Genomic DNA, 21714 nt, shown 5'->3' on the forward strand with positions numbered 1-21714 from the left:
TAGCTGGTCATGTGGGATTCAATATTCACCGTACAAAAAAGACGAAAAACTTTCAGAGAATAGCAGTTGCACTGTTGACTTGAAGAAGATGTGGTATCGTTGACTTTAAATGGAAAGTCAGTTGTCTTACTAAGGTCTACGGTGCTGACAAGGTCTGACGAGAGTTCACCGTCATCGCTAGGCGTGAGATTTCACTGTCATCGCGAGATTCACTGTCATCGCGAGATTTTACTGTTATCGTGAGATTTTACTGTCATCGCGAGATTTCACTGTTGTAAAGTGGAGATGGAGATTTGGAGATTTGGACCTCCTTGTTTCAGCTCAGTAGCGCTTTGCCCTGTTCCTGTTGATGCCTTCTGTCACCTGCACGGCCCACTGCATCAGCGCAGCGTCCATGCCGCCCGTAGTCAGCAGGTAGCCGTCATCGTACAGGAACTTGACATTCGTGACGTTGCTGCTGCACATCTTCCACTGGTGACTCTGTGCCTGCAGAGGGGCCACAATGTAAGCATTACGGCCAGTACAAAATTTATACATTCAATATGTTCTAACAATTGCTTGGGCTAACAGAAAATGGGGTTATCTATAACTGCTACATTATACGTCCTGCAAACACAATTCCTATCACGTGGTTCTCAAAGTGATCAGGTTTGTTTACGGCCATTCATGTTTTTTTTTCAATGTAAGGGACATGTATAGGTGCAAGAATAGAGACTTTCCGGTAAACATCTCTATGAAAACCTCTATATTCAAGGGCTAAGCCTGGACGAATGTGCATGTGACAACATGACATTGATGCAAGTGGTCTCGTACCTTTTTCTGTGTGGAGGGATATCTGTAGAGTTTCAGGAACCCCTGACTATCTCCGACAGCAAGAAGATCCCCTGACTCCGAGCGGCTGACTGTGTTGATGTCAATTCCGTTTTCTCTGGCTGGCCAGATTCCTGTCAGTATGACAACAATTCACGTATTCAGTCAAGTGTTCATCAAGGCTAAAATGTCTGTTTTTTTACATGCTACATAATGCTACTCAGGGACAAGTCTACTAGTTTCTCATCCGACATTCAATTGATCATTTACTGTTTATCATGATACTTATGTGGCACCATTTTATCCAAGCTTTCAGTAGTATTAAGTTTGTGCTTTTTGATAAAGTCTTTTGTAGTTTGAACGATGCTGAAAATTATGGATATTTTCAATAATCAAAGTACAGAGGACTTGCAGAACTGACCCAGCACGTTGTATCCCAGGATGCATGTCTGTGTGTGCCATGTCACGTCTCTCGTCACGGCTGGATTCTCACGGCGGTTTTCATCCACCTTCCCTGTACAGGCAAGTTTTATACAACTTAGCTAGGACAAGATGCCATTTACTTCCAGTAGGAAGAATCAAAGAACAATCTCAATTTTTCAAGATTATTTCTTTTATGAATACATCACAAATATCTGAAAGTCATCATCAATTTACTTGGATTGACGAAAATCTGTATAAGCTTATCTGGTCAAGCAAAGGTACGTGTATATGATGCCTGGTGAGCTACGTATACACCATACAATAGTTAAACTATGGCATACAGTTCTTTCAGTATCCTTTATGCAAATCGTGCAGTTATGACTTACAGAAGAGGAGCTCGTAGTCTCCGTCCACACTCTGTAGGTACCTCCCGTCTGACGACCAGTCGATGTGAGTCAGGAAGTTTTTGTGTCCCTAATGGAGAATGATGAAGAGATAACGTCCGTAAGAAAATGCATTATTTTGCAAAGTAAAGATATTTGCAAGATGTTAATTATCAATAATTCATTGCAAATTCATGCCCGAGGGCTAATTGCATACAAAGTAAAGTAGTAGTGGTCTACATAAACATGCTTAACAAAGAAGGGATCCTGATATTCATAGATAAACCAAAAGGGAATATCTAAACTAAATCCATTTCTACTTTAGCTATTTGGTGGGTTTGACTTCTTGTCCGCATGCAGTGGGAGATGAATTGTCCAACATTTTCATATACAAAGGGGTTGGACGACTTAAGCAAGAAGATTGATTTTTGTTGATCGGTAAGGTGATAAAAGCTTGGAAAAGTTTTGCAGATCTTAAGGAAAAGTTTGCATCTTTCGGAACTGTACTGTTAATGTTTGTGCGAGATTTTGGTGGATTGTTAACAACAGCTCACCTTCAACAGCGCCGCCTTGCGGAATGTCCGCCCGTCGTCTAGCACAGAGAAGAGGTAGATGGTGTTGTCATGGGAACCCATGGCCAGGAGGCTGCCGTCTGCAGGAGCATGGAACGGAAAATTGCAAAACTCAGTAATGTAGCAGCCTCCATTGCAGGCTCTCTCGGGCCTTTTTTTTGGCCCATGATACAATTTTGCTTGCCATTTCGTCTTGTACTAGGTCGCTGATTGCTGGCTTTCTGTGACTACCGCCGGGCCGGCCTGCTATGGAGGCTAGTAATGTAGAGCGTCTTCCCAAACTCGCTGTTTAAATTGTTTTGGCTGTGAAACAGCCGGTTCCGGCTTCTAGTGGACTAACACCCAGATACTCAAGAAGTATTATCATTTATGAGGCTTAAATTGGGTTTATAGAGAGGACTCCCACCTGGTGAAAACCTGATGGCGTCCAGCTGTTCTGTGCCGACTTGGAAGGAGGCGACCAGGGAGCCGTCATACGCGTTCAGGGCGACAAACAGGCCGACGGTCGTGCCCACAACCGCTAAAGCACCGTTGGGGGAGAACGTCGCAGACAGGCAAGGTTTCTATGAGGGGGCAACCGAGAAATATCAGTTATGGTCAGAACATCGTCATGGCTACAGGTTGTTTATTTGTTTGTTTGTATTGCATTTCCTGCAAACCGCCTTATGGCGTAACACACCAGGTTTGTACTCGGGTCCTCTGGGTTACGGGCCAAACACCCTGCCATTACGCCACACGACCCCAATTGCAGTTCAAAGTGGCATTGGGTTGCGGTAAGGGGTCTACTAAAATGTGAGCGTTAACAGTTTGCACTGACAAAAAGTAAACATTTCCAATGCCGTGGCCAATGGCGATTTCATTTAACGATGCATGTCACTATTCATCAAATTTATATCGACGTCTCCTTCTAATTATCTTGCTCTCAATGTCTTATCATCCTACCACTTAATCGACCAAAATATCCCGATGTCATCATGAGAAGAATTGATCTGAAGCTTTACCTCCACAGAGACCCTCCACAGTAGTTTGTGTGTGGCTGATGACCACAGACAGACGTGGTTGTCATAACCCGCCGTCAGGAAAGCGTGCTCGTGTGGGTGGACAGCCAGAGCCCACAGCTCCTCACTGTGGCCCTGTCAATATCAAACAAAAGGCTATTAAAGTGTGAAACTGAAATATATACTGTGTATGTTATATGATCAGAAAGTTTTGTCATGTGAAAATGTAAAGTAATTCCTTTTACGTCATTTTTGACTAGGGTACATTCCTGTTTTTTCACACAAAAATGAAAAATCAGACAATCGCAAATGATGTTTTATACCCATCCCCCCAAATTAAAGCCTTAACTAAGCTATCGTTTTTAAGATAAGAATGGAAGACAAATGGCATGAGACGTACCTGAATAACAGTGGTGAACTTGGTCTGTAGGGACCCCTGTATGATGAGGTTGTTGGACGTGGCCAGGTACAGCAGACCGTCTGCCTGCCCTGCGTTCTGCTCAACAATGGTCCGGATACCGCCATTCGCTTCGGAGAGCTGTCGGGAAAAATGTCCGGTTTTTACAGTTAGGGGTGTTTCAGCAAGATACAATGTGCAATATGGGGAACCGTCTTTTCCTGTTACCCATGCTACATGGGTTTACACTAGACTACAACCATTTAGCTTAGAGTACAACCATCTACTTCAGCGTAAGCCCACAGATCATAGAATACAACAGGCGGTTGCACTTTTGCTCCGATGGTTGCACTAAAAGGTGAGTTTGTAAAGATGCAGCAAAATCAACCGGTCTTCAACACGAGTCAGAACATTGATAATGAGATGCACAATCTTTGTGTGTGATATACATTTTGACAAAGTAGCTATATCCGTTCAACGGTCGTCATGAATTATGAATGCAAAGTTTTCTACCGTAGAAAGAGTGATAGAATGCTATACTGATGATAGATGGTATACCTGTCTCTCCGCCTTTGCCGGGATGTACCCCCTCAGGGAGTCCCACGCCACCAACTTCCGGTCCACCCCGCCACCGGACAGAAGGGTCCCGTCCGAGAGCATGCGCAGTGTGAACACGCTCTTCTGTGGGGGAAAGAAGAACAGAAATTGAAAGAACTAATACGAGGGCAAAATTGGTAACTCTAGTTCACCTTTATCAGTGAAGTAACCTATATCCATTGCTTTCAGAAATGGGTATTTAGTGATATACATGTAAGTCGACGGACGGTAGTTTCAAACTGCAATATTTTGAACGTTCGAACATATTACAACTTGAAACCACCGTCCATTCCAGTTGATATATCCCTTAATACCATGTTGGTAAACAAAACGAATATAGGTTACCCCGCGAATAAAGGTGTGTTAACACTATGTCTTAAAGACGGGCTGTCAAAAGGTGAAGAAAAGGATGCAAAAACGTTAGCAACTGTGGCTCTACATTTGACCTTGCTTTGTTCAGTAGCATACATGTAACTATAACCAGTAAATATGTTTAGGGTGTCGCTTTCACTATTCGTACACACCTCGTGCGCGCGCATGATAGCGTGCTGGAGATTGAAGATATTGCTGTCGTCACGTGACCACACCAGGATGTTCCCGCTAGAGTCTCCCGTGATGACGTCACCAGTTGCAGAAAACTCCATGCCGGTAATGAACTTCGGCTTCTCGCCCTACAAAATGAAGAAAAACGACAAAAATATGTTACCTGTTTCGTTTGCACGAATATTTCAATCAAACGTTCAAAATTCTAATCTCCAGGCAGATCCTACGGTAGCATAAGATCGTCATGATGAAAAGCTGACAGAGGAGTGAAGCCGGCCTAAGAGTGTGTATGGCTACCGGAGCCCTTTAGTCGGCTATACTCCTTGGCCAGCTTTGATACTATCCTATGACACCGTAGGATCTGCTTGGAGATTATCAAAATTCCACAATTCAGGCCACAGAAGAACTGACATTGATGAAGAGATAGATTGAAGAATACCTCAAACACTCCGCTCTTCTTGTCCCTGAGGATCTTGCCACCGACCATCTTCCAGAAGTACATGTGCTGTTTCCCTGCCGTGATGAGGATGCTGTCCTCGTGCGGGTGGAAGGCTCCAAGTACCACTGTGTCGGGGTGAGTCTGGAGGGAGAGAGGGCGTTACGTATTTAGTCACAATATCAACATGGTGGATGAAGAACGAATAAGAGAGACGCTGAGAATTTGGCCAGGCGGTATAGGGAAGATACTCAGGTCTTTACAGTCGTCTTTTCCGACGTAAACGTTGTGAAGTGGTTTCACTTAAGTCAATTTGAACACCTCTTTAGGCTTGGGTCACATTTCCAAACCGGGGCCCGGCCAGGCAGCTTTTGGGAACGAAAAGTATGATATAAAGGCACCAAACCACAAAAGACGTAAAGAGAATAGTCGTTGGCATTATTTTTGTACTTGTAGGCCGATTTGAGCTTCTCATCAATAGATAAAGGTTCCAACAAACATTTTTACGTAATACTATACATGTATATTTTCCATTTCCACGGGCAGCCCGGCCGGGCCCCGGTTTGGAAATGTGCCGTTAGCCTAACCTATGCTTTAAAGTAATTTTCACAGGCGTAAGGAAATGTCATTAACAGTACAAAATGTATTTTAGGTCATAAAGGTATCGATGCTGCACAGATATTTGACTCACCTTTGTTTTGGCGACGATCTTGTCTGCCTGCCAGTCCCACACGCTGAGCACGTGGTTGTCTCCCTCGTCCACGGCCATCAGGTAGTTACCATGGTTCTAAGCAGGCAGAACGAGGGGATTACATGCACATACTATATTCTGTGTTTTCTACGTTCTTCCATTCTCTTCTTTGTATATTGTTTTGTAACCACAAATTAGTGTGTTTCTGTACTTGTCAGATAGTATTGTGATTTTTGCCTGCAATGGCAGGAATGTAGCATGATAAGTGACAGGATTGCCACGCTCGCAGACACAAGCAAAAACAGACTTGGCATATAGACTGACTCGGACATTGGCAGTAGTAGCAGTGGTATAGTGGTAGTAGAAGTAGTAGTAGCAGTACCAGTAGTAGTAACAGTAGTAATATCAGCAGTAGTAGAAGTAGTAGTAGTAGTAGTAGTAGTAGTAGCAAGTAATAGTACTGACCTGTTTGGAGAATCCGAGACAGCAGATACCATTCTGGAAGGTTTCCAGTCCAATAACGGCCAAGGTGTTGAGTGTCACGTGATCCCAAACTCTGATGTGTGCCTGTGTGACCAAAGGTGTACAAAAGAAGGAGAGTTTCATCATTCATGTGATGAACAACCAGTTTTCAGGACTACTACAGTAAAATAAACCTACATATGATAACGGTTATAAACCTCTGAAGGGAATGGTACAGGTATTTAGATATACAACTGTTTCGTCGTATCGTTGGCAATTCGTACCTCTAGAACACAACTATTGAAACTCACGTGCGCATCCGGCAACTGCCCCGCCATTTGTCCCGTTGCAACATACTGCTCACTAGGATGATGGGACATGCTGTTGGCGAGAGAAAAAAATCGTTGTGAGAACAGTGAAGTGAAACTTCCGACCGTGACTATGACTGTCAGCCACGACTGCGTGAATTGTCTGTCAGACTTACTACTAGTACTTTTAAAGACAATACAAGACTGTTAGTAGTAGGCATGGTCATCGAATTTTTGGTTATAGTGTTGTCACCATGAGAAAAACATAGAAGTTTACCAAAATCAAAGAACAGTGTTGAGAGAATTCGAGTGTTGGTCACCATTGTATGTCTTCTGTGTGTCCGATGTAGTGTCGTTGTGTTTCCTTGCGCGGATTGTACATGACGACGACGGTAGCCACGAAGTACATGAGCTCTCCGGACGGCAGAACACACAGGTTGTCCCGAGCATCGTACCCACGGTACCCGTAACTGTGCGGTCGTTAAGGTAAAACGGATCCCAGTACCAACCAACTTATCGCAAAGATGATATGTACATACACAGGAGCAACAATTGCATTATATTGGTACAGGTACTGGGACGATGCTTACAGATGGCAATCTGTAATAAACGTCACCAAGTAAAGATCTCTATAATTGGCTACAAATAAAAGGTTACTATCATCAAGGACATTCTTGCTATCATTGACTTCAACTTTACTTTGTGTGAAGGCATGCAAATACGTTGCTTAGTTAGGAAAACTTCAACCCTATTCAATCGAGTCGAAACCATCGTAAGGTGCACTTGCGGCACCGGTGCGGCACTGCGGGGTTCGTAGATGACTCAACGAATGTCAGACATAAAGAACGAATTTTCTTCCGTTTTGTGTATTTTGTTGTCTTCTAAGTCATACTTTTAATTATTACGCAATATCTAAATTATTAAGAAATTATCGCGAAAATAAGAAAACAGTGCCGCAGTGAATGAACCCCGCAGTGCCACACCGGTGCCGCATGTGCAGTGAGAGTGCACATATAGTTGCCATCTTTGTCACGCGTAAGCATGAAAAGGATACACCCATTCTAGCTTGAGTTTCTTGTTGGGTCTGCTGCCGGGATTCACGTATGTCTTGTCGTAGCTCGTTGGTCGGAAGAACGTCTGCCGTCTGCCATGGATGGCCATGCGCACAACGTCGTCTTCTGAGGCTACAGGTGACGTCACGTAGGGGTCATCACTGTCCTGGACTGCCAACGTGTCTATGGAGTTGTCCGCGAAGTCGTCAACTAGAGATTACAAATGGACGGAAATCTTTAACATGCAAATCCTCGTACACTTGACTTGAAAAGCTTTTGCTGACATAGCCTTTACAAATATTACGTGCTAGGTGTGTCAACATCTTCTACAGCTAGGTGAATGCGCAAAGCAAACTGTTCGTGCCAAGGCTGTATCAATGCACTTTAAACGCACACGCTGGTGGACAGAGACGCTACGTGCCGTTTTCTCACACCTACGGTTAGATAGAAAATTCTACCCAATAAAACGTTTTGATAAGTCACTGCTCACGTGGTTTGGGATCGGCCTCGATGTCTGTCTGTGTGGCGTTGGACTGCACACTGCGCCTGCGCGATCTGTAGGCCTGGCTGGGTGGTGGTGGGGTGAGGCTATCTTCTCCACTGTCGCTGGAGGATCCTGTTATAGATGGGACCAATATCAAGTTTTGCTTAAACTAATTTACGTAGATTTAATGGTCCCAGTTTTTTTTTCCAGTCGTTCAAGATAAATGCTGGGTAGTGGAGTTGATGTAAGTCATATAACTTAAGCGCGCCAATACTTTGTCTGTAATTCCGTTTTTTAAATATTCAAATGTAGAGACAGTTACAGACTTGCGTCCCAAGTTAACAAAACTTACTTGAATGCCACTTCGAAACATAACAATACAATGGCATAAGTAAACAAGAAGCTTAAATGAACATAAAATGGACGTTTCGTTTATGAAAAAGCAATAGAACGTCTAGAATCATGCAATTTATTCCATTAAATACATAAGAAAAACGAATGAATACAGAAATGTAATAAGAGGCTCTCCGTACCGCTCATCTGTTGTTTCTGAGGTGTCTGTGTTTTCCTAGTGGACTGTTTGATGGGCTGGGTATGATCGTACTGTGCATGCGCAGGCGCGTCAGACTTGTACCCCTCGCTGCTGGGCGGGCCTCTTTTCAGGGACTCCGAGCCGCAGGCTATGAAGATGTCACAATCTCTGAACTCACGGAACAACTGGCCAAACCCCTGAACCTGGAACACAACGCGAGAAGATGTCACAATCTCTGAACTCACGGAACAACTGACCAAACCCCTGAACCTGGAACATAACACGAGAAGATGTCACTACCACGGAACTCACGGAACAACTGGCAAAACCCCTGAACCTGGAAAACAACACGAGATCTTCTTTAGGCAACACTGACTTAAATTTATGGATGGCATCTACGCGCGCAGTGATTTTAGCCTGTCCTCCAAAAGTTTAGTTTTGGGAACTTCAGAGGATGTCATCCATTAAATTATGTCAGTGTGGTCTGAATGTTTCAATCTCAAAGATAGTTTGGATAGCGCCAGTGTTTGAAGAGCAAGCAATAGCACTGTTTGTGATTTGTCTTGCCTAAATACCTAAATACATTGAATTACTATGATCATAGACTTATATTTAAACTGTGTCGTTGTATTTGCAATTGCAATTTTGCAACAAACACAGAAACTGTACTTATAGCAACGTTATCTGACAGTTGCATTTACAATACCACGTGAGTGCGTCACATGAGCATACATGGGCAAGTGATTAGGTGTTTGTGCTGCTTTAAAAACATAATAGAAAAGCAGTGATCGAATTATGGCCAAAGAGTAGTATTTCCTTGTATATTTTACTGAATTTGGTCACTAGGTACCTATGTGAGCAGAAACACATTGACGATGCCTTAATATGTACCTTTGAAGCGTGAGAGCTCGAAAATACAGAGGTATAGTGAGGTCATTGTTTCTTGTAAGTACCGCAGGTGTGCTTGTCATTGTGATTGTGATTGTTTGTTCTAAGCTACATCATTAGTCTTAACAAGTAATGGATAACGCAGTAATAGCTGACTACGTCAACAAATGTTGGGGTCGGCACAACACATCGACAATCACATTCCTAAGTTTTGTTAGTCCTGAGTCTAGGCACTTCACAGCATGCCCCCGGAGCGCGTAGTTATGACTGGAGTTATGACCTAAGCTTCAAAATGTCAGGGCAGGGCGTTAACAATTAACCTTTGATATATCATGTAATTAGTTTTCAGCAATGTTGCCATGTAGAAACGGTTTAGTGGACGTTTGATTTACAATCAAATTAATATTCACCATATTTGTCTTGGGAATTTACGTTAAATAAGGACATTGACAAATATGTTGTAGACTTTTCTGTTGTAGCAGTGTCACCGTAGACAAATTTGATCAAAGGATAAAACAGGAAAGGAAGACATTTAGTTGATGTCTCTGACCTTTATGGCTCAGGTTGTGGCTATGACTAATAATAAATAACTGTACGGAACAGTCCTACCTTTTGTTCTGTTGAGAATGTGTAGAGCGCCTCGATGGGAGGGTTGGTCATTTTGATGGCGCCCGTCATGTCCTTCAGGATGTCCTCAAAGTTCTGGGATGTTCGTGGGTTGAGTAATATCTTCCCGCGCGAGTCCCTGTGCGTGTTGGAGATAATGGTGATGACTCTGGGCTTGCTCCGCGGAGAGAGCTGATCACTCATCATGCTCTGTCTGGAGTCTATGGAGAGCCTGTCCACAGGGTCTTCCTTGTAGAGGTAGTTCTCTCCTCGACGTTTTCCCGCCGTGGGTTTCCTGTTGTGCCAGTAGCGCTCGGTCTTCCTGCCGTAGTCCACTCCCTTCACCATCTCCCCGGAGGCGCACACGTACGACTTGCCGTGCTCCAGCTCCGTCAGGTCCGTCAGCCGCTTGCCGCCCAGGGTGTACACGTGACGCACGCCGTACGGGAGGGGAATCTTCTCGCTCAGGAGGATCAGCAGCGCTTCCATGTTGCGAATCCGTTTGTTATTGATGGCGAAGTTGACGCCCTTCCAGTGTGGGTCGCCGTTGCGGTAGAACGTCACCCTCCGGGCCCGGCGGGGCTGGTTGAGGGGCTGACGACTGTCCAAGACGCTTCGAGCCGTCGTGAGATCGTCGTCATCGTCTGAGAAGTCGCTCTCGGAGTTGAGGTTGTTGGTAGTGACGGTTTGGCGGCTTTCTGGATAGGCGGGTTTTGAAGGCGGCAGAATTGGTGGGATATATGGAGGATGTTCCACCCGTGCGATGTGAAGACTGTTGTTCTCAGGTGCCTGTAATTAATATAACACAGGGTAAACAACTTGTTTTCCAAGGACATAAGTAGAAAGACCTATGATGTCTAATAAGGCCAATGGACTCCCCAAGGGAGCGACAGATCTGAATACCTTTGTACCTCTATGCAGGCTAACCTTACCTTCTTTTTATCGTTTGAAAGCCAGTCTGTTGGTACGGTAAAGACGAAACGTTTCCTTCGCACATCACGAGGGAAAATATTCTTCCCACGGATCGTTTCAGTGAAGGGCTTGGCATTACGTGGGGACACGTGCTGCTTCCCTTTCCTCACCTTCCCCCCGGGGTCTCCCCCAGGGAGGTCCGACGGGATGAAGAACCGGACCCCCTTCTGCACCTTCCCGCGACGCTCACCCATTCTCCAGAAACTGCAGGAATGGGGCCATCATAACTAAAACGTCGTCTGAAATCATTCACAGCATCGCCCTCCCACCATCATACGTGCCAGCAACTCATGTCTGCCCCACACGTTACGTGCAGTATCGCGGCACAAAGGGATCCGGGCGTTGTTAGGTGACAAATTGTCCGTGTTTAAATAGTTACTAGCAAACAGAGGCCGCCTTCAGCCTACTATGTACACATCCACCGAAAGTCAGGCGTGTTCAAACACATCATTGATAAGATATTGGTCAAGCTGTCGCAAAGGTCATTATTTCATGTTGTAATTGCTGCACAGAATTCTTCATAGATAAGTCATTCAAGACGAGCATGTAACTTAACACCATTTCTCCGTTGGTTGAGTTAGTATCAAAACCTCTTGAGGCATGATCATATCATCACATGGATGATATTTGTCACAGAAACCCTAAACAACATGAACCTCCCAATGGTGACTTTTATAACAATGACGACTTTTATAGCAGGTACGTAAACACAGCTTACCATTTGGCTGTCTACATGGTATAAAAGAGCTGTCCTGGTGATTATTCCAAAATTCGATTTTATTTGGCATGCACCAGATGCTATTCATTATCTTCGTGTTTTATGCATTGCTTTCTCTCTGGCTCAAGACCCATAAAAGATGTAGTACACATGCACAAAGGGCTTGTAGGGTTCAAAAGAGGCTTTTCCAACAGGACGAAATCCCCTACACGGGCCAAAGAAAACAAGCCGTCTTTTCGTGCCACTTAAAAGGGCGGATTAAAGTAGAAAGTGCCCCTCTTCTTTATAATCTCTCAGTGCCACCAGCCAGCTTACAAAAGTGCGGGATGGAATTCTACAAGATAGAAGCTTAGATGAGCTGGGAAAAATAGCAAGAGCGTAAACATTCGAAGTTAAGAGCCACACCTGGGATTCTTGTTGGGGTTGGAAAGTACGTATCTCATATTTCACAGACAGATGACATACGACACATTTAATGTGTGATGATAAGCAAACAAAAGCGTGTGTCTGGGGGGCGCCTGGGAAGTCACGGAGATGGAAAAGTCCGGACGTTCCCATTCCAGTCATGACCGCTTCCAACCGTATGGAAACAAGTTGTGTAAACCTCGGCTCCTGCGCGTGCTTACTACAGCACCGCGGGACTTTGACTTTCTCAGGGACGCATAGAACGTCGGGATGCATGAAAATATGTAATTTAGGACAAGCACTTAGGGTGTTGAGTGACACAGGATGGGGATGTAAAATGTAAGCTTTTGTGTAAGCCATACATACCATTTAAACATTGCCATGTCCAGTTAAACCAATCACATCATGGTTCCAATCTCTGGTTAAATTGATCGCAAAACAGTTAACATATCACAAACGCTAGTGATGTTGAAGGATGATTAAACGTTTTCATTCATAAACTACTAGTAGTATATATCAGTCCTGAACACGCCCTCTACCGAAAAACTTGATCTTGCACCAAGTTACATCGCCATTCCACTAGAGCTGTGACCTCACTGCGATCGCACTGTGACCTAAAATTCGACAAATCACTCTAGGAACGTCATAGGCAAAAACATTTATTTACGCGTTGTGCGTTTTGTTGTCTTTTCAGTCATATTTTAACATTTTGCAGGAAATTCCATATGAAGTCAAGTGTTACACAAATCCAGTTTAGGTCGCACTAAGGTCCCAGCGCGATCGCCGTCTAACGAACTGGGACCCTCAGAGTTTTCCAACATCACGCCTCTGGCACAGTAGGATCGAATTGACCCTTACCGTGACAGGTGCTTGCTCTCGAAACGCTCTTCACCAAACCCCCCGGTGTGTATCCTGCTCCACCAAGAGTGGCTTCTCTACAAACAATAATGACTTAATCCTTCCAATGCTCGTCGGCTCTCGAGAAGAATCCACTTCAGGTTATGATATAACGTGTGTGAATGAATGGGAGTATCCTGTTGAACAGAGAGCCACGCCGAGAGTCTAAAGTTATTTTTTAAGTGGACGGAACCTACGCGGATTATGACTCAGGGCGCGTCATGTTCTTTAAGTTAAGTTGAAGTCCTTCCGGCATCAGATGGTGCATAGGGTGGTGCCTATCTCCGTTTCAGTAGCCCTAGGCCACACAACGTCTGTGCAAGAACTACAGCAGTGGTGTGTGATCAACTTTCACAATCTTTTCCAAATGATGAGTGCAAGCAGCCAAAGAAACATGCACCATTTTAAAAGTCTTTTGTATGCCTACCATATTGCAGGCAAACTCTCTACCTACTCGGCCATTGCGCCGGTCATGTTCTAAAACAAACAATTAATGAAAATTCAAAGTTAGTGTGGCTTATTCATGAGGTGCAATATTTTGAACGAAGATTATTTCTAGCTACTAAGTGGCGCTGTCAAGCAAAAGAAGTCATTTGACGGGAGATACTTCTTGACTGAGAAGTCATACTTTCCGTTTAACATGTGGCAAACTGTATGACAAGAATATTCAGGGTGGACTTGATCTTTTTAATTTTTGTTAATTTTAAAGGAAAAGCAAACAATAACAATACAATAAAGTAACACATACACCACGGATCCAAAGCAAAAGTACAACATAATCAACAAACAGAAAAAAAAAGAATAAAAATAATACCAGCCAACTAAAGCACCACTAACACAGGAGAATAAAAAAAACACATAGCTTTTCAGTATTTATGGAATTGATGTTTATAGTTCGTACAGCTGTTGTGATTTTGTGCTTTTCTGTACGTGCGACTATGTGAGGAGTGCGCATGCGTCACGCATCCATGGCATTGAATTAACTACACGCTTGGTCGTCACGTAACAAACAGAAACGGCATTGAATGGAACAGTCCATTCGTTTCCCAAAGTGGGGATTTCCTTTCCGTAAGATCTTCTGATGCAAAATATGTTAATGATGAACTCGTGAGTTGGAACCAGATTATGTTGCTTAACTGACATGCACTCTCCGGAAAGTGTCGCAGTCCTCAGGACCTGGAACTAAAGTTGATGTCCACTGTTCATTGTACTTAGTACTTGTGCTTACTTATCGAAAAGGAGAGATTTCTCCTGGACACACGATGAACTTGCAAACTGCACGTACGTAACAAAAAGACTAGACATTGACTGATGCAACAAAGTTAATTGACAGCACTTGAGTAAACATATCTATCTCCATATGACGTAGATTTTGATATTTTTATAGTGTAAAAAGTAATCATATACATTTGATTTGATGTCTATAGGAAATTTGCGACGTTTGTGGTTTTGTTCTCAACCGTGAGTTCGATGAATCTTAAACACTGCAGACCATGTTAGCATAGTTAATCTTCATGATTTGTCAACCACCACAATTCCTTGCCATTTTGTCGTTTAAAAGGGAAAAAATGCACTGTCGGGATTTAATCCACTATCAACTACATGGTTTGTATAAATATCCGATGTAGACGGTGCTTGAATTTTGGAGTTGACCTTGAAACCTTTGAATGACTGAAGAGTGAAACTCTCACTCTTTGTAGGCACTTCCCTCGCTTACGTACGAGAACACTTCTGGGGACTTCTCAGTAAACGTGAAGTATGTCCTAGTCGGAAAAGAACCAATCGAGCACAATGGTTTCTACTTACAACACAAGAGTAACGTCCATTTTCATGACGTTTCATTGGTCACATGACTTGTTGGTGAGTCTTCAATGATGAACTGTATGCAAATGACGTTATGTAAGGTTCCGACACGCGTATGTACATGTGCACAAAATCTAGATCTCTGGCACTTCAAACTTACATTTGACCTCGCAGCTTGCAATTATAGTGTTAGGGGAGTGTTCAGTTGGTTTGACATCATGTCAGTCTTTAATGGTGAAGTTTATGCCATTGACGTTGTGTAAGTTCCGGACACGTTTACGTACATCTGAGCGAATGTCAGTCTGGCACATCAAACTTACATTGACAGGTGGCACTGAGATGAACATTTTATGGCATGGCGTTAGGGGAGTGGTTTTCCAAATCGTTTACGTCATGCTTGTTCTTTAATATCATTTTATCTGGCATCGTGTTGAAATTATGAAATGAATTCACACACAAGCTTCTAATCGCTATCATATGTAGGAGATGTACCTGAAACTATTGTCTACTGTCTGCAATACGTAGGCAAATTAGATCACCATTTTACCCTCGTGTGTCCGACGGAGACCCATACATAGCTGTAGACTCGATTAGTCGGTATCTATTTAGAGAGATAAGTGACATTAGGTTCCCTGCATTTTCTTACGTTGAGTGTAACCTTACCCGTCACACATGTCAAAATACGTTCTGTTGGGCCACTTAAGTTTGCACGAACCCCAGCTTGAAATGTGTTATAAGATGTGTGTCCACAGGAAATATTATCAGTAGTTTATTGTTCAGACATCGTTAATCACACTGCAAGCAAGAGCTCATGGGTCTGAGTCTAAAAGCATTTGTACAAAAAAATATTTTTCATGTACTATTTATTCTATCGATGCCGTTTACTTTACTTTACATTGGTTGTTTCACGGAATGGTAACATCTACATGAACATGGATGAATATAGAATTCTAGAAAATATAGCTGTCCTGTAGATATCATGGACGCTATTTTCTATGCAATAGTCAAACTGTAAACACCTGGTTTGCAAAACGTTTAGCAGTAAAGTGGGGGTTGCTATGGAGAGGTAGGTCATTTTCCAATCATATCCAGGTGTTATCGCTTTGTTTGATGTCAAGGTACAGACTCTACAACTAATTTTCTGCAGTCACTGTAGTACCGAATGTATCGCATATTTCCCCCCCGACTGGGTGCCTAGCTGCAACCAAACCGGTTCATAGAGTCCTCTAGTCACCTAATCAACGCGGACCTTTGGCCTATAGAATTCATTTGTCTTCCGTCATGTTGACGACGATTGTTCGGAAACCCGACATGTGCTGGTAATGATGATTCGTTTGTACATTTCACAAGCTGATTAGGGAAGTGTTTGGTTGAGATGAATTACAATTATGCTTGACTGAATTATAGGACTTGGAGGTATTAACTTTTTAATCAAATTTTGTTATCACATGCCTATCTCATAATGCGGGTGCCCGGATACCTATTCATTAAATTGCACTTACGGTACAAAGTTAAGCAGGCTATCCGGAATGTGTTAGAGCCAACGCCGATCCATACCAGAAAACTTATGTAGAACATTAATAAGGTATGTTTGAGGCAGCTATTATGTACTACGTCACTGCTGCCCTCAGAGGAATGTCCTGGTTTTAACTTATAAATAGTAATAGTTACAAAGTCTAGTTTTTATATAACTGTGTAGAATGGTCTGAGTAACTCCCTCTGGCTGTACTTGTATTACTACTTATAGTTTGTATATGACTGTGTATTTTTTTGTATCTAAATAATTTGTATCATTTGTAAATTGGATGTAATTCAGTGCAGAAAAAACTCTGACTCTGCGATATCCCAATAAAGACCATCTATCTATCTATCTATCTATCTATAAGACGACTGGGGGGATATAGAGTAACGGTGACGCGTTAATTAATACGTACACAGTAACTGCCCACCCGTTGTATAGAGTAAACACTAGACACACAGTAAAAACAGAGTGAGTACCTCTTAAACAAACATCACACGCTTCATTGGTGAAACATCCTCTTTCCTACAGTAAGAAACCGGCCTACGTAGGCTTCCCAAAAAACATATTCAAGCGATAACGTTCTATTCAAAAGGCGCGAGATAGTCGCAAAGACACAGCACTTAACTATCAGCTATTACAACCATACTTGGGTCTCGTAGGGCCACATGGAGCGTTAAGTAACAAATCAAATATGTAAAAACAACACTGTTAACTTCTCGGTCAATCTAAGGTGAGCGTTGACAGCTCAACTGACGTAAGCAAACTTAACTGCTCACTCAATGAACAAGGTATAAATGCCTGATTCGTTCCTTTGTAAGCAGCCACGATATGACAAATGCAGATTATTGTATTGTCCGACCAAGGACGTGAGTACAGTTCACATAGCTTAGTCGAGGCGCATATAAAAACACACCATTGTAATGTTTTGTTACAAAACAACCCGACAAGACCAACATCCTCCCTCCCCATACACCAGCCATGACGGCAGAGGCAAACAATGAACCTCATCAAACCACAATCGGTCATGATGTTATCTCGACATACATGAACCACCTGTTGTCTACACGACTATATCTAGATATACTCGCACACATGTATTATGTATTTGCCATACGGGATGAATGAGGATACATATGTCTTTTCGCTTTTATGTTGCTGTCTATTAAGGGCACAAAGGCAACCAACTGCGAATCACAACTGCTTTGACGCAATATTTGCTCATGAAACACACCTTCAAAACTAGCTTTAACTACATATTCAGAAGAAGAAGATTAGCAGCATACTACCACAAACCGGTCGAAAGTCAGAAAATATCTTAAGTTACATATTTGCCACAAAATCATCGTTTTCGGGATGATGAAAGTCATAGCCTACATTCTAGTAAAACTATTAGTATTTCTTACCTTCGGTAAACTTGCGTGTTGTTTGTTCTGTGTGGGATCCATGGACTCTTGAGCCCTCAGCAGCCTTTCTGCCCGGTTCAGCACGTCTGCCCTGTTCTCCCGGCTCATGTCCGCCGTCTGCACCGGGACGGGGATCCGGCTCCTCGGGGAGAGGCCGCCAGGGAGCGCGGGCTCGTCACGAGCCGGTGGGGCCGACTTGCTCTGCCGCCCTTCGCCCCCTGGCACCCGTATCTCGATCGGGATGGTGATGTTATCCTTGTGGGTCGGTGCTTGGGGACCGCTGTGTCCTTCTTCCGGCGATGTGATCGGCACGAGCTCGTGCTTGATTTTGCCCACTTCGATCTCCATCTTACTGTCGTCTCCGCTGTTCGGAAGACTGTCCTCCGACTCCGCCCGGATGTCGATCCCGGAGTCCCTCATACTCTGTACCCGGGAGTCCTGGATAACTCCGCTCGAGTCAACCTTGGCCATTTTCATCTTGGTCGAGATCTCGAGATCTTTCTGCTCGGTCGAAGTCAGATCTTCTGTGTTGATCTTGAACTTCTCATCGCCGATGGTGATGTTGATATCCTTGATGGTGTACATTTCCTGAAATAATAGTTGAAAGATTTGCTATACAGAAATAAATCTCACCACTCTGAACTACACTTAGTAATCCGTGTAGGTTGTCGTCATCTATCTAGAGTATCTGTTGCCATTTCCGCTTGCACGTAGAACGCACGTACAGCGTGTCTAGAATAATGGCGGATACACGGGGCATGCCTGACAAAACCGGCCTCAAGAGCGATTGTCGTCAGCACATTGGCTGCCACGGCCTCTTTGGTTCGTCACTATGGCGTGCGTGCCTCGGACAAGTGTACATAGTTACTCAAGCACAGCAGGCAATAGGACGGTGTGGTCACAATAGAAACAACCACCTTCTCTGCCGAGTGAAAAGCCGTCACGTGGTGTGACGACAAAACCCCTTAAATGGCTCGATTACCCTTATTAATGGATTAGTTGTTTGCCCACTGATTGGAGTGTTGGTTTAGGGGAAGCAAATAAGGAGGATTTGTTAAGGAAAGCAACAGGTGGGACGGCATTACTTCGCGGCCAGGGCGGTCTAGTTTGAAAACAGTCTTAAATCCAGTTGCTTACAGAAAACTAAAAAATAAGCTATGTTCATTGCCATGGTAACTTCTTGCTAAGTACACACGTCATCAAGGGTGAAGTGCCTGAGCCCCTGGCGGGCCTACCCTCCCGTGAAGCGGGCACAGCGGCAGCAGCGTGTTTGGCGATACAAGTCTTTATGTGACATTAGCGCGTGAAAACATTCCGCCATGGCAAGGCGGCAAACACAACAGAAACCTTCAGATTACACAACAGACTTTGGTCTCCCGTGGCATTCTTTCTCATGCATCTCCGCCATGACTAACTTCAACCGAGCGCCGGCAAATACAAAACGTTACAAAGAGCGACTGCAGGCACACAAGCTACGTGGCCGAGAAGTCACTTTTTTAATAAGTCGGTCACTCCGACACCACATGTGCAGCTTTTCTTAGATAACACCTAAGCAAAAGATGTCCATTTCTTTTCGAGACTGCGTTCAAGGGCTGATTATTTGGAATATAAAATGAAGCCATTGTCCAGTTCCTATTCTTCGGTTAGAAACTTCAATGTGGAGATTGATATATGTTTTGCACTCCAAATCCATAACACTTCGGATGATTTTCGACAACCGAGAATGGTTTCAAGGGTTTCAACACGTTTATTGAAATAAATAACTTTGACAGATGTTTGACAGGAGAGAAAGGTCTCTCCACCTAGCGGACAATGTCAGAAACAAATCATGGATCTTACCGGCCTCTGTCCTTCTCCGAGAGACAATCGTCGCACTTGAATATTGTCGGAAGGAGTCTCAGAAATCAGAGTGCCTTTAGTATTCGTCGAAGAGTGTCGACGACGCGAATCTGCCTTTATGTCGGTTTCTTCAAGGGAATATCTTCGCACTTGAAGTTTCTGGAAGGCAGCTTCGGGCTGCAGGGCGTCTTTGACAAGCGTCGCAGAGTGTCGACGGCCTGGGGGAACTAGTATTTTGGCTTCTGGAGAAAAACAAAACGAATTCAGTATTTTTAAGGTAACATGGTATTTTCGTTATAGGTCACTGGGGTACTAATTCACCGTCGCAAAAAATCATCGCGGTTCAATCCTGCTTGTCTGTGCCTCGCAAGAGATCAACGAATGGCCGTCACTGTACATTTATTCACCGATACCCGCAGAAAAAGAAAGTAACTAGTTTTGATTGTAAAAGACGAAAATAATCGTATGCTTTTTCAGGACAAATGTCTCTAACCCATTACGTATTCATCGAGGAGGTACGTGACTCTGTGGACGGCTGAAAAATTGCAGAAAAAATGTGACTTAAAGCCGAAATCGCACAAAAAACACAACTCATTGGATTCGTTTGAAACTTCTCCGAAATAATTTTTTCACTTCACCTGAGATACCGCTATCGTCAGAGTCAGACGGCCGACGAAACGCGCGGAGCGCGTCCTGCCGATGCATGCTGCTTGTTAGATAATCAGTGACTGATCCGTGGCAAAAACCAGAAATCCTCCAAATCCACAGAAATTTGTAACAGAACAATGTTTGACGCTCTTGAAGGTTTTAAAATAGTAACACATTGTTCATAATTAGGCCCGTCATTGGTTACTGTACAAACTTGATCATCGGCTCGATGTAAGCATCTTGCATAAGTCTGATCAAGGGTGCTCATGAGTTTCAGGCACAATTGATTTTTGTTTCGGAACGTTTCTTTTTTTATGATTGCGCATGCGTTCTTATGAATAATCTTAATGAAGAGCTCTTGGAGGGACTCTTGTTCCCCTTAACACCGATTTCGGACTAGCGGTCAAAATGACACACACAAAGGCTAAACCCGGATTAAATATAGCCTCCTTTGCAGACTTCGGGAGCGGTGGAGTTAATTTTTTTTCAGTCCTGAAACGGTGATTGGCTCCTGAAGTCTGTAAAGGAGACCAGATGAAAGACCGCTTTGCATTGTGGTATACCTCAAAGAGCAGCGTGACATACACGTGCGTTGCCGTTTGACCTATAAAACGTTAATGATGGCTAAAATGTACAAAACTAAACTAAACAATGCTAAATGTAACGATGATTGCCGATGGTAAAGTATTAGTGACCACAAGTTCTTTTCTATATTTACATGAAACAGATAATCGTTATCAAATACAGAGTGTTTACTTCACTGACATATAACTGTTGGGATGTTATTTCTTTGTAAGTTTTCAACCTTCATATTGCATGCAGGAGACAAACATCTGCACAAAATCCCCTCACTTGAATTTGAAAATCTCTAATGTGAAAACATGTTTGGTTCCAATTGATAATTTCTTCAAAATGAGATTAGTAAAGATTGCAAAAAAAGTTTGAAGAACAATCTTAAGAGGGTTCCAGATATTTATTCGTCAGCTGGAGAACTGTGGCCAGCATCCTTTCAAATATAACATGATCTTTATCCTTGTTATTGCACGATAACACACTCCTAACTCTGTAGGTGGGCTTCGCTGGGTCAAATGTAAGTTTGGTGTAGCAGCCATTTCAGGCACATGTGAATACACGTGCCTAGAGCATTCATAACGTCATTTGCATACACCCCACAAATGAAGGCTGATCAAGAGGCCATACAACCAATGAAATGCCAGGAAATGTGCATACACTTCACAACTGAAGACTGACCAAGAAGTCATACAACCAATGAAATGCCAGGAAATGTGATGTTGCGGAAAACATTAAACTACTTCTTTTTACTT

General features: G+C 43.4%; 1 protein-coding gene across 2 annotated transcripts; it reads right to left on the reverse strand.

Moving 5' to 3' along the window:
- Positions 1-6: 6 nt before the first annotated feature.
- Positions 7-20462, reverse strand: LOC118430653 (echinoderm microtubule-associated protein-like 2). 2 transcript variants are annotated; one of them, XM_035841636.1, is made up of 22 exons: positions 20380-20462; positions 19742-19983; positions 17903-18490; positions 10186-10971; positions 8690-8891; positions 8163-8288; positions 7675-7882; positions 6941-7090; positions 6624-6693; positions 6316-6417; positions 5851-5946; positions 5163-5303; positions 4705-4851; positions 4142-4264; positions 3587-3724; positions 3190-3321; positions 2595-2751; positions 2171-2268; positions 1620-1707; positions 1232-1324; positions 814-944; positions 7-486 (listed from the first exon to the last, which is right to left on the reverse strand). In XM_035841636.1, the coding sequence occupies exons 1-22, from the start codon at positions 20444-20446 to the stop codon at positions 322-324; spliced, it is 4050 nt and encodes a 1349-aa protein (XP_035697529.1). In that variant the 5' UTR covers positions 20447-20462; the 3' UTR covers positions 7-321. The 2 variants fall into 2 exon arrangements, with proteins under 2 accessions (XP_035697529.1, XP_035697530.1); XM_035841637.1 differs by lacking the exons at positions 17903-18490; positions 19742-19983; positions 20380-20462 and adding an exon at positions 11265-11516.
- Between the last annotated feature and the right edge of the window lie 1252 nt (positions 20463-21714).

Source organism: Branchiostoma floridae, chromosome 14 (genome assembly GCF_000003815.2).
Source record: "Branchiostoma floridae strain S238N-H82 chromosome 14, Bfl_VNyyK, whole genome shotgun sequence".
NCBI lineage: Eukaryota > Metazoa > Chordata > Leptocardii > Amphioxiformes > Branchiostomatidae > Branchiostoma > Branchiostoma floridae.

What these genes read in the sequence shown, in the direction of transcription:
- LOC118430653 (XM_035841636.1), bottom strand. Translation starts at nt 20,446, where the DNA reads ATGCATCGGCAGGACGCGCTCCGCGCGTTTCGTCGGCCGTCTGACTCT. An exon ending in CTATCATGCGCGCGCACGAG is followed by an intron (nt 4,265 to 4,704) that starts GTGTGTACGAAT and finishes TTTCCCCCACAG; the next exon opens with AAGAGCGTGTTCACACTGCG. An exon ending in GCAAGGCGGCGCTGTTGAAG is followed by an intron (nt 1,708 to 2,170) that starts GTGAGCTGTTGT and finishes ATTCTCCATTAG; the next exon opens with GGACACAAAAACTTCCTGAC.